This window comes from Centroberyx affinis, unplaced genomic scaffold (genome assembly GCF_046629955.1).
Source record: "Centroberyx affinis isolate AG114_WGS23_722 - 3 ecotype Tasmania unplaced genomic scaffold, CSIRO-AGI_Caff_v1 ptg000240l_1, whole genome shotgun sequence".
Lineage (NCBI taxonomy): Eukaryota > Metazoa > Chordata > Actinopteri > Beryciformes > Berycidae > Centroberyx > Centroberyx affinis.
The window spans coordinates 268,728-283,422 of NW_027278925.1; the positions used below are offsets into that span (position 1 = coordinate 268,728).

The window sequence follows — 14,695 nt, forward strand, 5'->3', positions numbered from 1 at the left end:
TTCCGGCATGCAGCAGCAGACTAACAGTCCTGGACTTCATACCAGACCAACCCACTTTCAACAACATTAATTTTAAATTTTTCAAACATTCACAGAGAAATATAGGCCCAGCCTAGAGCATATGAAAGGTATGTTTTTCATTTATACAGTTTCAGGCAACAGAAGATAATTTAAAACCCTGTAAAGTGTAAAATGTGGTATGTGCATGTGACTATGCTTGTCCTTCTGGCCATTTATAACATTTGGTATAGACTCTCATGTTTGGCCAGCCCACTTTTCCTTGCATATATTGATTTAAAGGTGTCACATTCATAATGTGCAGCTGCAGGAACAACATAAATGCTGTGTGGGTAAGCACAGGCACAACTGTTCTCAAGGTGAAGGCCTTTCTGAAAAAAAATGAAATACACTGTGCAATACTGTTTTTCTTTTCTGCTTTCTTTTCTGGGTATCACACAATACAAACACAAAACACAAAACAAAGACATAAGCTCATGATAACTGTAAGGAAAAACTGTTTCCTCATCTGGGTATGACCTCAGAAGACCAAGACATTTGACAACTACTAAAGTCTGCCTGATGCTAACTTTTCTCTAAGTTATAATTGTATCCCCATTATGAACCAAAGTAAAGGTAAACACTCCTCTCATGAATTCCATTGTAATCCTCACTGAATAGGACAGCAATAACAAAATTCAGCATGATGCTAGGGTAGACTGCTTTGACACCTTGTGGTCAGAAGTAGAAACATCCATTTTAGGAGTGTACACAAATCTAAAATGCATTAATCTGGACACCATTTCACACAGTATTATGCAAGTTAATCCCAAAACATAGCAGGCCTAAGCAACATGTCGGCTTTTCTGTTACACTGAAATATTCTGAACTCTATAAAGAAAAAGATAATTCAGTTGAAAATCCTCTGCATTCAAAATATCAACAAGGTGGGAATATTGATGTGTTGTATGTAAAAGTAAAAGTATATACAAGCATAACAGTCCCGATCTGCCAGAACCCAGAATGAAAGTAAGTAACCAAGCCCTTTCTTACCCATCTGCTGGGTAATAAAGAGTCTATATTAATTGGCTATTGAAGATATAGGAATTAACAAACCATACCAAACCAATACAGTTCATGGTTAGAACAGACATGATAGCAACTCTGACCTGAAAGTGCAGAATTATGGTCCAGATCAATCCCAGGGTCAGCTTCGGGTTACCGTCTGTAATATCGTCATTCCTGATATTTACAAGTTTGACCTGATGACAAAAAACATCTGATTAATGCACTGCAAAAATCACATAATTGCATATTTGTTCTATAACATACAGTATATAATAAGAGCTGTTTTTGATTTTCCAAAACCTTCCATTCACCAAGAAATAAACATGAGTGAATCTTATTTGTTCATTGGCTGAAATGTCCTGCCAACTGGAACCGAGTGCAAGGAAGAGGATTTTGGTCAGAGATTTTGGCAACAGATTTTCAGTTGCCTAATCACTCTCCTGTCTGATTGACTGTAGTTGTGCCAACCTTTTCTCGTTTACCATTAAATAACAACTACCACAAGGTGGCACAATAACCATTGTATTAAGGATGTCAAGGAACACTGTTACAGTAATCATCAGAGCTGGAGTTAATTACAGCGTGTTACAAATCAAATGCTAGAAAACCGACAACTGTTTTATCTTCCACATATTAGAGTGTATTTAGTCTCTGAAAATAGAGTCTATTGATTGAATTCCCTCACATTGGTGAAACAGAGAGCAGGGTGAAAACACAGTCTAGTTGTTTTTGTATAGCTGGAATCCAGGAGCAATTTACTCATTCCTCTCATGTCAGCCTGACAATCTTTAATACTTCCGATCAATCAACTGAGGGGGGAAGAATTAAGGAAGCTGAAATCGGTAGAGCATTTTGCTTTTTATGAATATGGAGTAGGTGTCAATGTATCTGGTATGTGGTTACAACAATAGAATAATTGATTTGTGCCCATCTATGAATCCTTTGTCTCAAGCCTCGGGTGGCTTACGTCACATCTGGCTATGGCTCAGCCAGGCTGTGTTCCTCCTCACATCCTGACTGGGGAGGGGGAGGGGAGGCCAATCAGGGCTCTCTGAAACCCCATCATCCTTATTGGCAGCTATTACTATTTATGTGGCAATGACATAGTTACGTTCAGAGAGAAAGAAAGAAAATGCCGTCAGTCCAATGTGCATGGTGCATGTGAATAAGCAGTAGCTAAGTAGATGTGTCATTATCATTGAGCGGTGTCGTCCCATATAATGTAGCACACCGTGTCTGAAACCAGTTATAAACAGGGGAGACATGAGTGAGGGGTGGGTGAGCGTGTGTGTGTGTGTGTGTGTGTGCGCCCCCCCTCCCACACACACTATATACTATATACTGCGGTCGATATATGCCCTTGTTTCTGTCTAAAGGAGAGCATCATATTCAAGGCAAGGAAGCCCGTGAAATAACTGTGATCTGATGCGGCCAGTGTTGCGCTGGGACAAAGCTATGGCTAATTTAATTTATTAAGGGGTCACAGGTCTATTTTATGCCTTTACTTACATTTCTCTGCATGAGTGAGGGATTACAAGAGAACAAATCCTTCATGATACAATAACACAAGGAACACAATACAGCGTAACTGTACAATTCTATTTAAATTGTAAATGTATTCAACATTAGCTTAAACGCAGTGTGTCTTGTATTGTTTTTAGGAGATGCTGCCACTGACCAAAAGGGTCAAAGTGTGCAGGTTCCTAGTAATTTATGTGGACTAACAGCTGTGCACTGTGAGAAATAAAGAAAGGTTTTTGCTATTACATCACTACATGATGAATTTTGTCTGAACTTTGACACCAGACTGATTTAAAGTTGCTCTGCTTAATTCAGTAGTCTCTACAATTTCGTTCCCCAAGGTTTATATTAGCTCAAGGATTCAGAAATGCTTGTTAATTTATTCCAGTGCACCAAAACTGTGACCAAACAAGTGTTTGTGAATGTACCTGTCATGGCTCTTACCTGCCGCCTCTTTAAGTAATCCAGTGCTATTTGTACATTCTGGAGTCTGTGGAAGCGCATCCGCCCTCTCTCTCGAGGCTGCGGGCACAAAGGGGAAAAAGGTGGCATGTAATCAGACTCTTCTCAGCATCACAGGGCAAACACTAGCAATATGATTAGTAGTATGAGGACACAGGACATGCTGTCAGGTTCTTACCCACTGATCTGCTGGGGTAAAAACACAAAAAAGGAGGAGGCAAAGAGAAAACTCTACCCAAAACAAGAGCAGCCATTTCTATAAATCCATTCAAAATCTGAGCACATTGTACATATACCAGAACATTTTTCACCATTTCCAGCTATAGAAAATTCTCATGAAAATATAAAAACAAATCCAGTGACCCTGCTAGAACACTCATTCCAATATGTGCTTACTAACAAAGGTGCACGTAGAATTCATTCACATCTTTCAATTATCTGTGATGCAAACGCTGAACTTGAATCTCAAACACAATGGCAGAGTGCCATTTAGACGAGCAAGTAGCCAACCCCTTGTGGCAAACGCACGTGGACAGTGAAGGGCCACAGCGTGAGGTAATGAGATGGAAAGTGCATTACAAGCCAAGACCCAGCAGCAGCAAGAGATTTGCGCTGCAGAAATTCTTGCATTCGGCCATCGCTCTCGGCTGACCATAAGAAGACGCAGAGGAATCCTGTTCATCTCACCGGCGGAGCAACAACATTCACTGAGCCCGTCTCCTACAGCTCTCTCTCAGTGCATCTCATTCACTCATGAAGCCTACTTGGTGTGTTTAGCAAAAAAAAAAAGAAAAAAAAGTAGCAGATGAAAAATGTCCTGATGTTCACATGGGTTCGGAGTGGTTTGACTATATGGCTCAATGATGCGCAAAGCTATTGAAATGGATATAAAGACCCAAGCTGTATGGCTACATTTTTCAGAATTAGAAAAAGTTGTGTTTTTCATGTGATTTTGATTCATTTTATTTCATATATGTAATGCCCCTGTAAGTACAATATGCCAGATCATCTTTAAATTAGGTTTTACAGTGAGCTGTTGTCTTTTGCTCTTTTTTTAATCACATGCACAACAAGAAAATGTGAGCATGAACCTGCCTGGGTCTTTGGATCTCTGCACATTTCTATAGCATCATCAATATCATCCAACAATTCTAAGCAACGATTCTGACATTATTCCCTGCTGAACAACAGTGGCACTATGCAACATAGTGTTGCATAGAAATTTTATAAAGCATAAGAGTTGGCAAAAAGGAAACCATATAACCAAATAGAAAGACTACAACATTTTCTACAATTACTTAAGACTACATTAAGAAAATCCTACAGTGGCATTGTTGCTACAGTCCTGTTAATGACCACAGCACGCTCTGCATTAGTTTGTTACAAGGGGGTGGAGGGCGAGCCACACCTACCCCCTTATCATCATCCAACGTGTCTCCATGCCGCTCAACCGCACATGCTTCTGTCGCACTCACCAACCGCAAAGTCTTCAGAAAATCACGCTCCCTTGGCTTATCGCAGGAAAGGTAAACACATGGGGAAGAAAGGAAGACATGGACACACAGTGGCAAAATCAAAGGAGGATAGACAATGAGCAGAAACAAGTCATAGAGAGGAGAACAGAAGAGGAGGCAAGTAGAGGGGAGGAAGGATGTAAACAAAAAGTAGACAGCTGCTCTGAGGATGAAAGTTAGTGGGACGACTTGTGGAGCTCCTCACAAGTTGGAGGAAAACATGCAACTCAAATAGTTTAGTACATCACAGCAGGATGACATTATGACAATCAGCCGGGACTGAACTCATATCAACATGAGTTATATCATCAACAGGATGACATGTCAACAGAGCAATGGAGTAACACTGCCAATAGCCTGCTGAATAACGCACAGCACTTTAGGCCAAAGTACCTCAGCTACACACACAGTGATACAATACAGTACAGTCTGATACAGTGATATAATACACTGCAAGGTGTCCAGCTATACAAAGAGTCTCCATGATGCCTCCATGAATGAAGTCAAATTGGCCTCCACTTAATTAATTTTACAATGTATGAATCCCATGACGACACAGCCACTTACCAAAGACAAAAAATGACTGTTCACTATCTTTTGTTGAAGTAAAATGTTATTTGGGCATTGTTCACTGCTAACATTTAGTAAGGTACTCCATTTAAACCTGCCAACTTTTTACGATGGCTTGCCAACTGCACATGGTGCTTCTGGAAGCTATTAGCAAATAGGTTCCTGCTAGCTGTGTTTTGTTATTAAAATAATAGAATTGGCTCCATATATCTATTACATTATTATATGAAAATGGACCCTTAAATACATATAGTCAAATAATGTAATCATTTGTTACCAAATGGGTTCCTAGACATTTCTGTTAAAGAATTTCATTGACATTTCCATGACAATTGCATGACCTATAGCACAATTTACATCAGCATTATTTGTCAGTGCCTATTTTTTTATTGCCACATTTTTGTGTTTAATAGCTGTTTGAAAGTCCTATGTGTTGTGTTGGCAAGCTACAATTATAATAGGAGAATTTATTATTCATTCATTATTATCTCAAAATGTATCTGGATTGACCAGCTTGACGGTAAACACACAACCAGTGGAAAAATAGCACTACAAATAAATTCCCATGAAAGGTTTTGATAGTTTATCGTTTTCCATACTTTTCTAGGCCTGAACATCTCTTAACAATCTGATCACTTCAGCACACCTAGCCATGCTCAAAGAAAATATTCCTTGTAACTATAAATATTACAACATTGCTGATAAAATTTTACAAAATCAATACAATTTTTTCATGTTGGAGCACCATGCTATGTGCCGAATGCAGTAATGTTTGTCCTTTGAGGGTCTGCAGTTCAAACAACATGACAGTCTCATGACCAGCAGATATCTGACATGAATTTCATGAACAGCTTCTTAAGCAACTGCTCATGTTATTGTACTTCAAATTAACTTCTACAGAGCTGACGAGTGGGTCTCTAGGCCAACAACCTGATTATTCTTGCTTGTAAAAAAACAATATATTGCATTGTTACTGGGAAATTTTGATGATAAGCTACTGATTTAAATGTAATAGCTTGCTCTGTATTCTTGTAGCCTATATGATATATGTCAGGCTACTAGTTTGGATAAATGAATGAATAAAACTTTCTGTTCCTTATTTCAAAGGCAGTCCTAGTTAGTGAGTTAAATAAGTTGGTTAGCAAGTTAACTATTTTCAGGACTTATTATGGGTTGCTACAGAGCTAGTTGGAGACTCAAATGGTTAACCAAGAAACTATCTTACTATCCTGCTAATTTTTCCCTGATATGTTTACATTTTGTTGATGAAAAAATACACAATAACCTCTTGTGGGTAACCACTGTATAATCACAATATTCAAGTCTGTCGCCACATTAGTGAAACTAATGCAACTTGGCACAAGCACTTCATTCCTGACTGGATAATTGTAATGGCAATAACAACAGTAAAGTAAATATTGCTTTAATCTAGCAGACACACCAAACACAACACATCAAAGTGACGAGTAAATCATTCAATTCAATAGTTATCCCAGAATGGAAAAGGAAAAAGAAACCAAAACAGTAAATAGGCTTGATGATTTTGGAAACTAGCACGCCATTAACATAAAGGATATCAAGTAGTAAAAAATAGTTCTGATTTTCCACTTCATTTCTATTTTGGGAGATGTAAAATCACAGTAAATATCTCAGCCTCATTACAGACCTTCAAATCCCAAGATGCTGCTACCCTCTAAAAGGTGTAGTTATAGGTGGGGAGAGAGCAGTGAATTAATTATGCATAGGTGTGACAGATTGCTATACAGGAATCACAGGAATAGATTTCTCACATTCTTTAGTGTCGTAAAAAAAAAGTGGAGTCACTAATTGAGTAGATGTCTGGTGTTTCTTTACAGCAATGTGAGAGTTTTGAGATTTCTTAGACCCATCTCCAGGGAAAAATGCTCCAATCAAGCAATGACGAATATCATTTTGGAGATATACTGTGATTTCATAAATAATAAAAAAAAAACCCTTGCTTATCTTTCATAATAATAATAAATCTGTTTTGGGTTCTTTTCCCTTTAAGTGAAACTGACCATGAAGATTATATAGGAATAAAAAAGAATCACGGTAAACTCACCAATGTGTCTCCAGACAAGACCTCCAGCAGTGAGATCAAGTTATGTCCATCTCGTAAATCTTCATACAGGTCATTTATATGCTTCCGTACCTGTGCACATGAAGGAGGAAGCAAACTGTAAGCCAACTGCAGAAATCAGATTGTTATTACACAACTATTTAGTGATGATCATAACAAATACAGTGGTACTACTACATGTCATCAAAAATTATGTTGTTTTGAAATAATAATATATTTCCTGACATACTGTATATAAATAAAATGACTTATGTTTCCAACAATTACAATCTCAATTTGTAGCTCCAATGAACAGATTTAAGGGGAATGTTTAATACAACCAAAAAAATATCCCCAAGTACACTTAAGTACAGATTTAATGTTCTGAAACACAGCTGACCCCTCATATTTCCTGTATACAAGTCACCTAACCCTGTCTTAGCCTTACTATCACTCAGTTATAGTCTTTGATGTTTCTTCCTCATGCCATTAAAGATGGGCAGGCACACCTGTAAATACCTGTTCAAACAACTGTGTCAGAAAACCTGAGACCTGACCTGACCTGAACTGTACTAACATGCTTATAACAGCACATTGAACACATTGCTGCATTAGAAACATAGATGTAGATGCATACTGCTCTATCTAGGTAGTTTTGATGGGCCTGGGGAGAAATGTGGGCTTTTAAAGAGCAGATTTGTTTCCATTTTGTTTTACACACTCCTCTCTAAACTACAAAGAATGGAGCATAAATCACTCTGAGCATATGGTTGCAACACCTTCTCTATGGCCCACTAAGCACTTGAGCCAGGCACTTAACAACTCCACTCCGAGGCTTTCTCCTTCCAGCAGGCCCTTCTCTCCTTCCTGTCCTGAATACCGCGCCTCTGAAATCACCCTGCTGCCTACTGACCTGCTTTCACACAGGCCTCTCAGCCTCTCTCTAATCCCAGCTAGCAGGCACAGCTGTGGAGCCAAAATAGACCTGCACCCTTATGTTATTGGGTCAGCCAAACAGATCCCCCACTATTACTCAGCACCTCCGACTCCTGATGGACAGTGTCAGAGAGTACGAGGCCTGCTGACCCAGACCCAACCATAAGATGAGTTCAAGAGGCTTACGCCCTGCTGTGGCACTCATTCATTTCTAATTCTGAAATGTGGCTGTCCAGCGTATAAGAAATTTAAAAAAAAAACACGAGTAACAGCATGTTTGAAGTCAATTGTCATGAATGCTAATGGTCCAATTAAAACATCATCGCAAAATTATAAGTTCAATTGTATCAGACAACTACAGCATACAGTGGGTCATACTCTTAATATATGGGATTATACTGTTGCTGTAATTCCCTAAAGGTTAATAAGAAAATATCTGCCAAGGGTGTGACTTACGTTTACATACTGCTTTTTTTTAAATAATCTTCTCTCTTGAAAGAGACAATGTTATTTGTTCTAAAAAAAAAAAAAAGTTGTTGAAATGAATGTAATTGAGCTGAAATTATTAGGTAGAGTTTTCTTTTTACTTGTTTAGATAAAAAGAGAAATAAGAATTTCCCAGCAATGAGTTAAAGGACTTCACCAACATTTTGGGAGTTTGGCCAGTTGGTCACCTTACCCAATATGTGATGAGAGGATTGGCACCAAAATCTTCTCTGTGTCTAGGTAGTTCTCTCTGGTGTGCATGCTAACTAGCATACAGTATGTTAAGTAATGATAGGTGATTAGCATGAGAAAATGAGAGCTTGTGCCAGTGCTAAGGCTGGATGTTTTGCTAATTGTAATGACACGCATCTAAACCTGCCAGGCTTGTTTAGAGGATTGGTAAAATAGACATAGAAAACAACAAAAAGAATGTTCTTTCAATGGAAGAAGATTTCTCTTCCCGCGAGACTTCCAGTGTAGCTTGTTTTGTTTACACAGGAAGTGAGCAAAGTTAGCCAGAAAGCGGAAGTTTTTGCGCTGTTGATTCATACTGGACTTCACTAATGATGAAGATTCAGATTTGTTTTGAGACGTTATGACTGTGCAGGACATAGAATAAAAAACAATACCAACTTTTGATTACTAAAAGGTCTATCTTCATACTTTGGAAAACGCTAGTCGCCTACAATTTCTTAACATATTGTATACTGCAGTGGGCAGAGCCATCTACCAGAGGCACAGAGATGACCGTACCAATCCTCTTGTCAGATACTGTGTAAGGTCACAATAGGCCAAACTCCCAAAAAGTCGCCGTTGTCCTTTTGCTGCTAATGCGGCAAAATGCGTCCCTGGCCATCTCCAGAGGTGATTTGGGTGATCAGATTACAATCTGTCCTGGGTGCATTTACACCTGTATTTTCATGTGGTTAACCACTATCCAATTACAATCTGATTACCCAGATTACCAAGTGTAAAGGGCTCTAAGATTGATACACTTGTTGAAAACTATTATTTCCTGTTATGTTACATCACAGGATTATATGTTTACATGTTACATAACAGAAAGGAGAGTATTTTCATTGACAAAATATTGATTAATATACCACTGATGCCTGCAAAATCTAAAATAAAGCATTAGGCTACATATCATTTGCAGGTAGTGATTCATTTGAGATGAGATGAGACATGTAGATACTTGTTGATCCGCCAAGGTGTTCCCCTAATTCCACGGACAGATGAAACACTGCAGTAAGTGATTCAAATTCGTGAGTCAACAAAAGACAACCTGTTACTGGCTCAGTGCACCAGCGCAAGTCGTGTTGAATGAGTTCTAGCAATCTATAATAATATGTGAGATTGCTTGCATGTTAGGACCCAACATGAACAGTGGTAATTGTTATCACTGCCAACACCTCTCCAGCAGATTGTTTATTTTAGAAGAAAATTGGAAGAAAAGTATTAAGGCCAAAAATCAATCTATGCCTTAGGCTTCCTCTGTGTTTTATAGAAATATAGTGTAGTTACCATATAAACACATGGGACATACTGACAAAAATAAAGGAGATTATTTGATTCAATTATTTCAAGTTCTGACACTTTAAATTCCATATAATAACAGACAGACACTGGCAAACATATAGTATCATGCATTAGTTCTTACCTTCAGTAGATGCTGATTTATCCATTTCGTGAATGTCTTTTTCTGCACTCTGTCTCTTTCATCTGAAGAAAAGAGAGAGAAAAAAAAATATTTCTAGTGGAGTTCTTTCACATTATGGAGCAATCATCACCATAGAGGTAATTGGGTGTCGTTTGAAGAAAGCTGTCATCAGACCAACCTTTTTTCCTTTCAGCACTGCATGTGCCTATTAATTAGACTGTTATGTTGCATTATGTGTAATGATAACTGAGAACAGACTTAAATGCAGACTGCTTAATTTACACTCTGCCATGTTCAACCTATAAAGTATCTCACAAGATGCAAGAAATACAAGTAGTACAGCAGTCTGAGGAAAAGGCCAGAGTCCATCTTCTTTAACTTTCCTCCCAAACATTTTGTATTGTGAAAATATGCTGCTCACATGCACTTGTAAAGGGTCTAGATAACACAGTAGATTGTTCAATGCACATAACCTTTCTTACAGTACTTTCTATTCATTATTGCATAACTGTTGCTCCCTCCCACCCACAAAATATTTGATGTTATTTTTGGATTTATAGTTTCCGTGACTGTCATGTAAAAGAAAGAGCACATATGAACGCCCCAAGTCTCAGTGACTGAAAAGAAGGATGTAATTTCCCAGAGATGGAGTTGGCATTGCTCTGCGCTGCATAGTGTTGACCACATTATTTTTTGTTTCTCATATCCATGGCAACCGGACCGCCTGCTTCCCAGCAGCCAGAGCCATGCGTGAGTCCGGGGTAACTGCGCTTTATGATCAGCATTTTAAACAACTTGCATTTCTGTCTTTTTCTGTTTCTTCAAGCTGTTTCTCTGTCTCCTGTGACACACTTCCAGGCCAGCCACCTCTGTGCCGTGCCTCATTCCACTGCCTGAAGATCTGCCTGACAGAAACCCTCTAAGCTATGTCACTGTGCACCCAAAAATTCACATGCGCCGGTGCACTGTCGGTCACATTAGAAACAAGCACAGTCGATGCCACTGCTTACTGGGTCACGTTTAGCCCACTGCTGATCACAACAACAGCAACACGAAGGAAGACAATCAGTATTTTCCTGGACTTTGGAACCACAACACAAATAACACAGATAACCTCCTTCCTTTTGTAATCATCAATGGGGATTACACAATAAGAACATTTTGAGACTGCCTAGTATTAGTAAGTAGCAAGCACAGACATGACTAATCTGAGCTGGAAATGGCAAGAAGCACAGAGAGGAATACTGACCCATGCAGCACATTAAAGTCACCAGGTGAGCTCTGTGCTCCCTCTCGGTCTTAAGCAGGTGCCACATCCTCCTAATTAGCTCCTGAGGGCTGTCCAGAGGTTGAGAGTGGGAGTCGCGGTCCTCATGGTCCAGATAGAGGGATGACATGTTGATAAGCTCCTGCAGTTAGTGAGGAAGCAGCAACAGACTCCCTCTCCTTGCCTGCCTGCCTGCCTGCCCGCCTCTAGGGCAGCCGCGACTCCCTTTCTCATCAAGCATCCAGAACGAGTCCCGTCAGGTTTTCCATGGCTACTCAGTATTTGGAGTTTCCACGCTGTTCGGTGTTTATCTAGCGGCAGCGCTCACAGCCACAGGAGAAAATAAAGTTTGTTCGGAAAAGAAGCCCGGTTCCTTGTTCAGGATGATTCAAACTTAATCAGGCAGGGTATGGGCCCGTTTATTTAAGCAACCACAAGTTAGGAGCAACATAGCATAATGTGTGATGACAGCACCAGACACTCAATCGCTGAAATATCTTATCAAATATATCTTGAGCAATACAAACAGGTTCAACCATATACCTTAATTTTCTATGTTGGAAAAGTGTACAGATAATCATCTTTTCTATTGAGCAGCTGCCAAGACTGGCCACAATACTCACATCAGCAGAGAAACATGAAAACATATCCAGGCAAATACTCTGTTCATCCTAACAATCACCGCCCTTCATGATACAACATGCAAAATGGCAATTAAGCTTAGTAATCTTGTCATGCAAGTTCTTCAGCTAAGACTTGTGCATTTTTGCAGCTTAATTTCACTGACACTATACCATTCCTATTACATAGAACAGGTGTAAAAATGAAAGTAAGACAGGTGTAAAAATGAAAGCATTCTTGCCCTAAGATGTGAAACTTCAGTCAGGCAGAAATCAGTGTAAAAGCCAGACTTTATCACTGTGAATTCAGGATACAGCAATATCCATTTACAAGGCTCATGTTTCCCACAAAGTGACAAATGGCCCATGAGAAAACTAGTCACAGCTTCATGAGGCACAAAAGTGAACCTACTTTCAGTGGAGATGCTAGTGCTGAAGTGTAATATAAAATACAAACTCAACTTTCAACAGGATACATGACAATATTTTGATTACAGATGGTCTTAAAGGTTGTCATATCAAAAAGCTAATGGTGGTCATTCCCACATAGGTTCTTAAATTATCATAAAACGTGGAACACAGACATTTCCAGCGTAATGGAGGCACCTCAAGGGCTTTGTCACTCTACTCTCTACAGATTCCTACATTTAGTTCATCTAAAAATAGTGAATGTGTAAAAGCTGCAGAGAATTGAAAACTGGGACTGAGAATTGTTTTGCATGATACACCCAGATCAAGAACAGAACATCAAGAAAAGAACATCAGAAACACATCGGTATGCAACGGCCGACTTGGACTGAAACAAGGAAATATAAATATAATTGGGGGATAAAGAAAGTAGTCTGTCTTCATATCCCTAAGTACGGTGCAGTGGCAGATCTTTCCCAGCAGTGCTGCTGTGTCATCCTCTTACGAGTCCTGATGCATCCGTCCCTGTGACACCGTCGTCATCTCCACAGCTGAATCACGCAGCTATAAAGCAGCGCTGGGATGGCCTGCAGTAGGCTACCATTTTGGTTTATAAAGCCCACATCTGAGGCTCTTTACTGCATAATACATAAACCTCTCCTGAGAAACTCATTAATATAGATTGGCTGAGGAAGTGTTCCGGGAAACTCTCCAGCTCAAAGCAAAGGACAAGCTGAAAAGATTGTATCAACACCCTGAGCTACTGGACATGCAGAGTTTACAGGTGATTAAAGGTAATAGTCTCAGGTCAACATTAGCCAGTATAAAGTAGTGTGAAAACCACTTGATTTTTGCCCTTCATCAGAAAGTGCATTAGTGCTAGCAGTGTAAATAGACATAATACTAAGGGAAGCTACATTTGAATATACACTGAAAATTTCTACATTTCTGTACAGTACAGTATATTTCTGTACTGTACTTCCCAACAACTAAGGAGGGGAGTTTAACAGTGTGGTGCCCTCTTGAGGACTTTGCAAGGATTAACAATCATTTACACCCAGGCTTGATCTCAATCTATAAGACATGGAATTCTTTACTCATTCCAACACTAAATGAATGAACTACAGATGCAAACGTGCCTCAGCTCAACCATAAAAACATTAGTCATAACATTATGACAGTTCCACAGCGAACCCAACATCCCCGCTTCCCTGACAATAAAAATGATGTCAGATCAAATATGACCATCAGCTGATCCCTCTGCTGCTGCACAGCTTTATTGTCTTTATCAGTCATACTCCACTTATTACATCCAATAAATTCTGTGATATAGTGCTTGGACTTTCACACCGATTGACATTTAACTTCTGATCCTCTTACCAACCTCTTGTCCTGGCATAACATTATGATTGATCATTCATCTAAGAAATGCATATGATTTTGTAGTGTTGAACTGTTGAACTGAAAATTTCTAGAAGACCAATATCTTTTTCCCATTATTCAGATTTCTTCATAGGACTAACAAAATACAAATCGAAAAATTGTGATATAAAAGACAATTAATGGAAGCCACACCTAAATTCCACATTCAATTTCACTGGCAAGCCAAACTGATGACCCCATAAAGCTGATCCTGGCAGTCAACTGCACGTTCCACATAAAAACAAAGTTGTAGCCAAAAATAATCCTTATCAACACAGAGGGTCTGAATAAAAAATTCAGCCCTTCTCACAAACAAATGTGAATTTGTGGAATTTAGGTTCAATCTTCAATTCTCTTCAACAGGCTTGAAGGGAAAATGCACATTTGCACATATATTTTCCTTATGATTTTGGACAGTTTGATGTAGATCTATTCCCATGAAAATGCCTCTACAAAAGCTGGAAGCAAAGAGAAGCAAAGCTCTATTGTTACTAAAAAGCAAAACCTGGAGCTGCACTATCAACAGTGAATGTGAGACAAACTGTTTTGGCAATGCAACTCCAGGTCATCTCTTGACTCAGTTGTTCAAATTCACAAATCATTGGAAAAGCATGTGAATTATATTTAGTGGTGTTTTTTCTTGCTTTAAATTTATGCGGTTATATGATGTTTAGACACAATGAA

The 14,695-nt window shown here is 39.1% G+C and overlaps 1 protein-coding gene across 1 annotated transcript in view; it reads right to left on the reverse strand.

Annotated features, from left to right (window-relative positions):
- The window catches only part of LOC139664744 (dystonin-like), a 114,445-nt gene that overhangs the window by 81,033 nt on the left and 18,717 nt on the right, over positions 1–14,695 (reverse strand). The window contains exons 5-8 of the mRNA XM_071543689.1: positions 10,295–10,356; positions 7,216–7,305; positions 3,031–3,108; positions 1,167–1,259 (exon numbers count right to left, since the gene is read on the reverse strand). Of these exons, the coding sequence (XP_071399790.1) occupies positions 1,167–1,259; positions 3,031–3,108; positions 7,216–7,305; positions 10,295–10,356 (323 nt within the window). The remainder of the gene's footprint in view (positions 1–1,166; positions 1,260–3,030; positions 3,109–7,215; positions 7,306–10,294; positions 10,357–14,695) is intronic.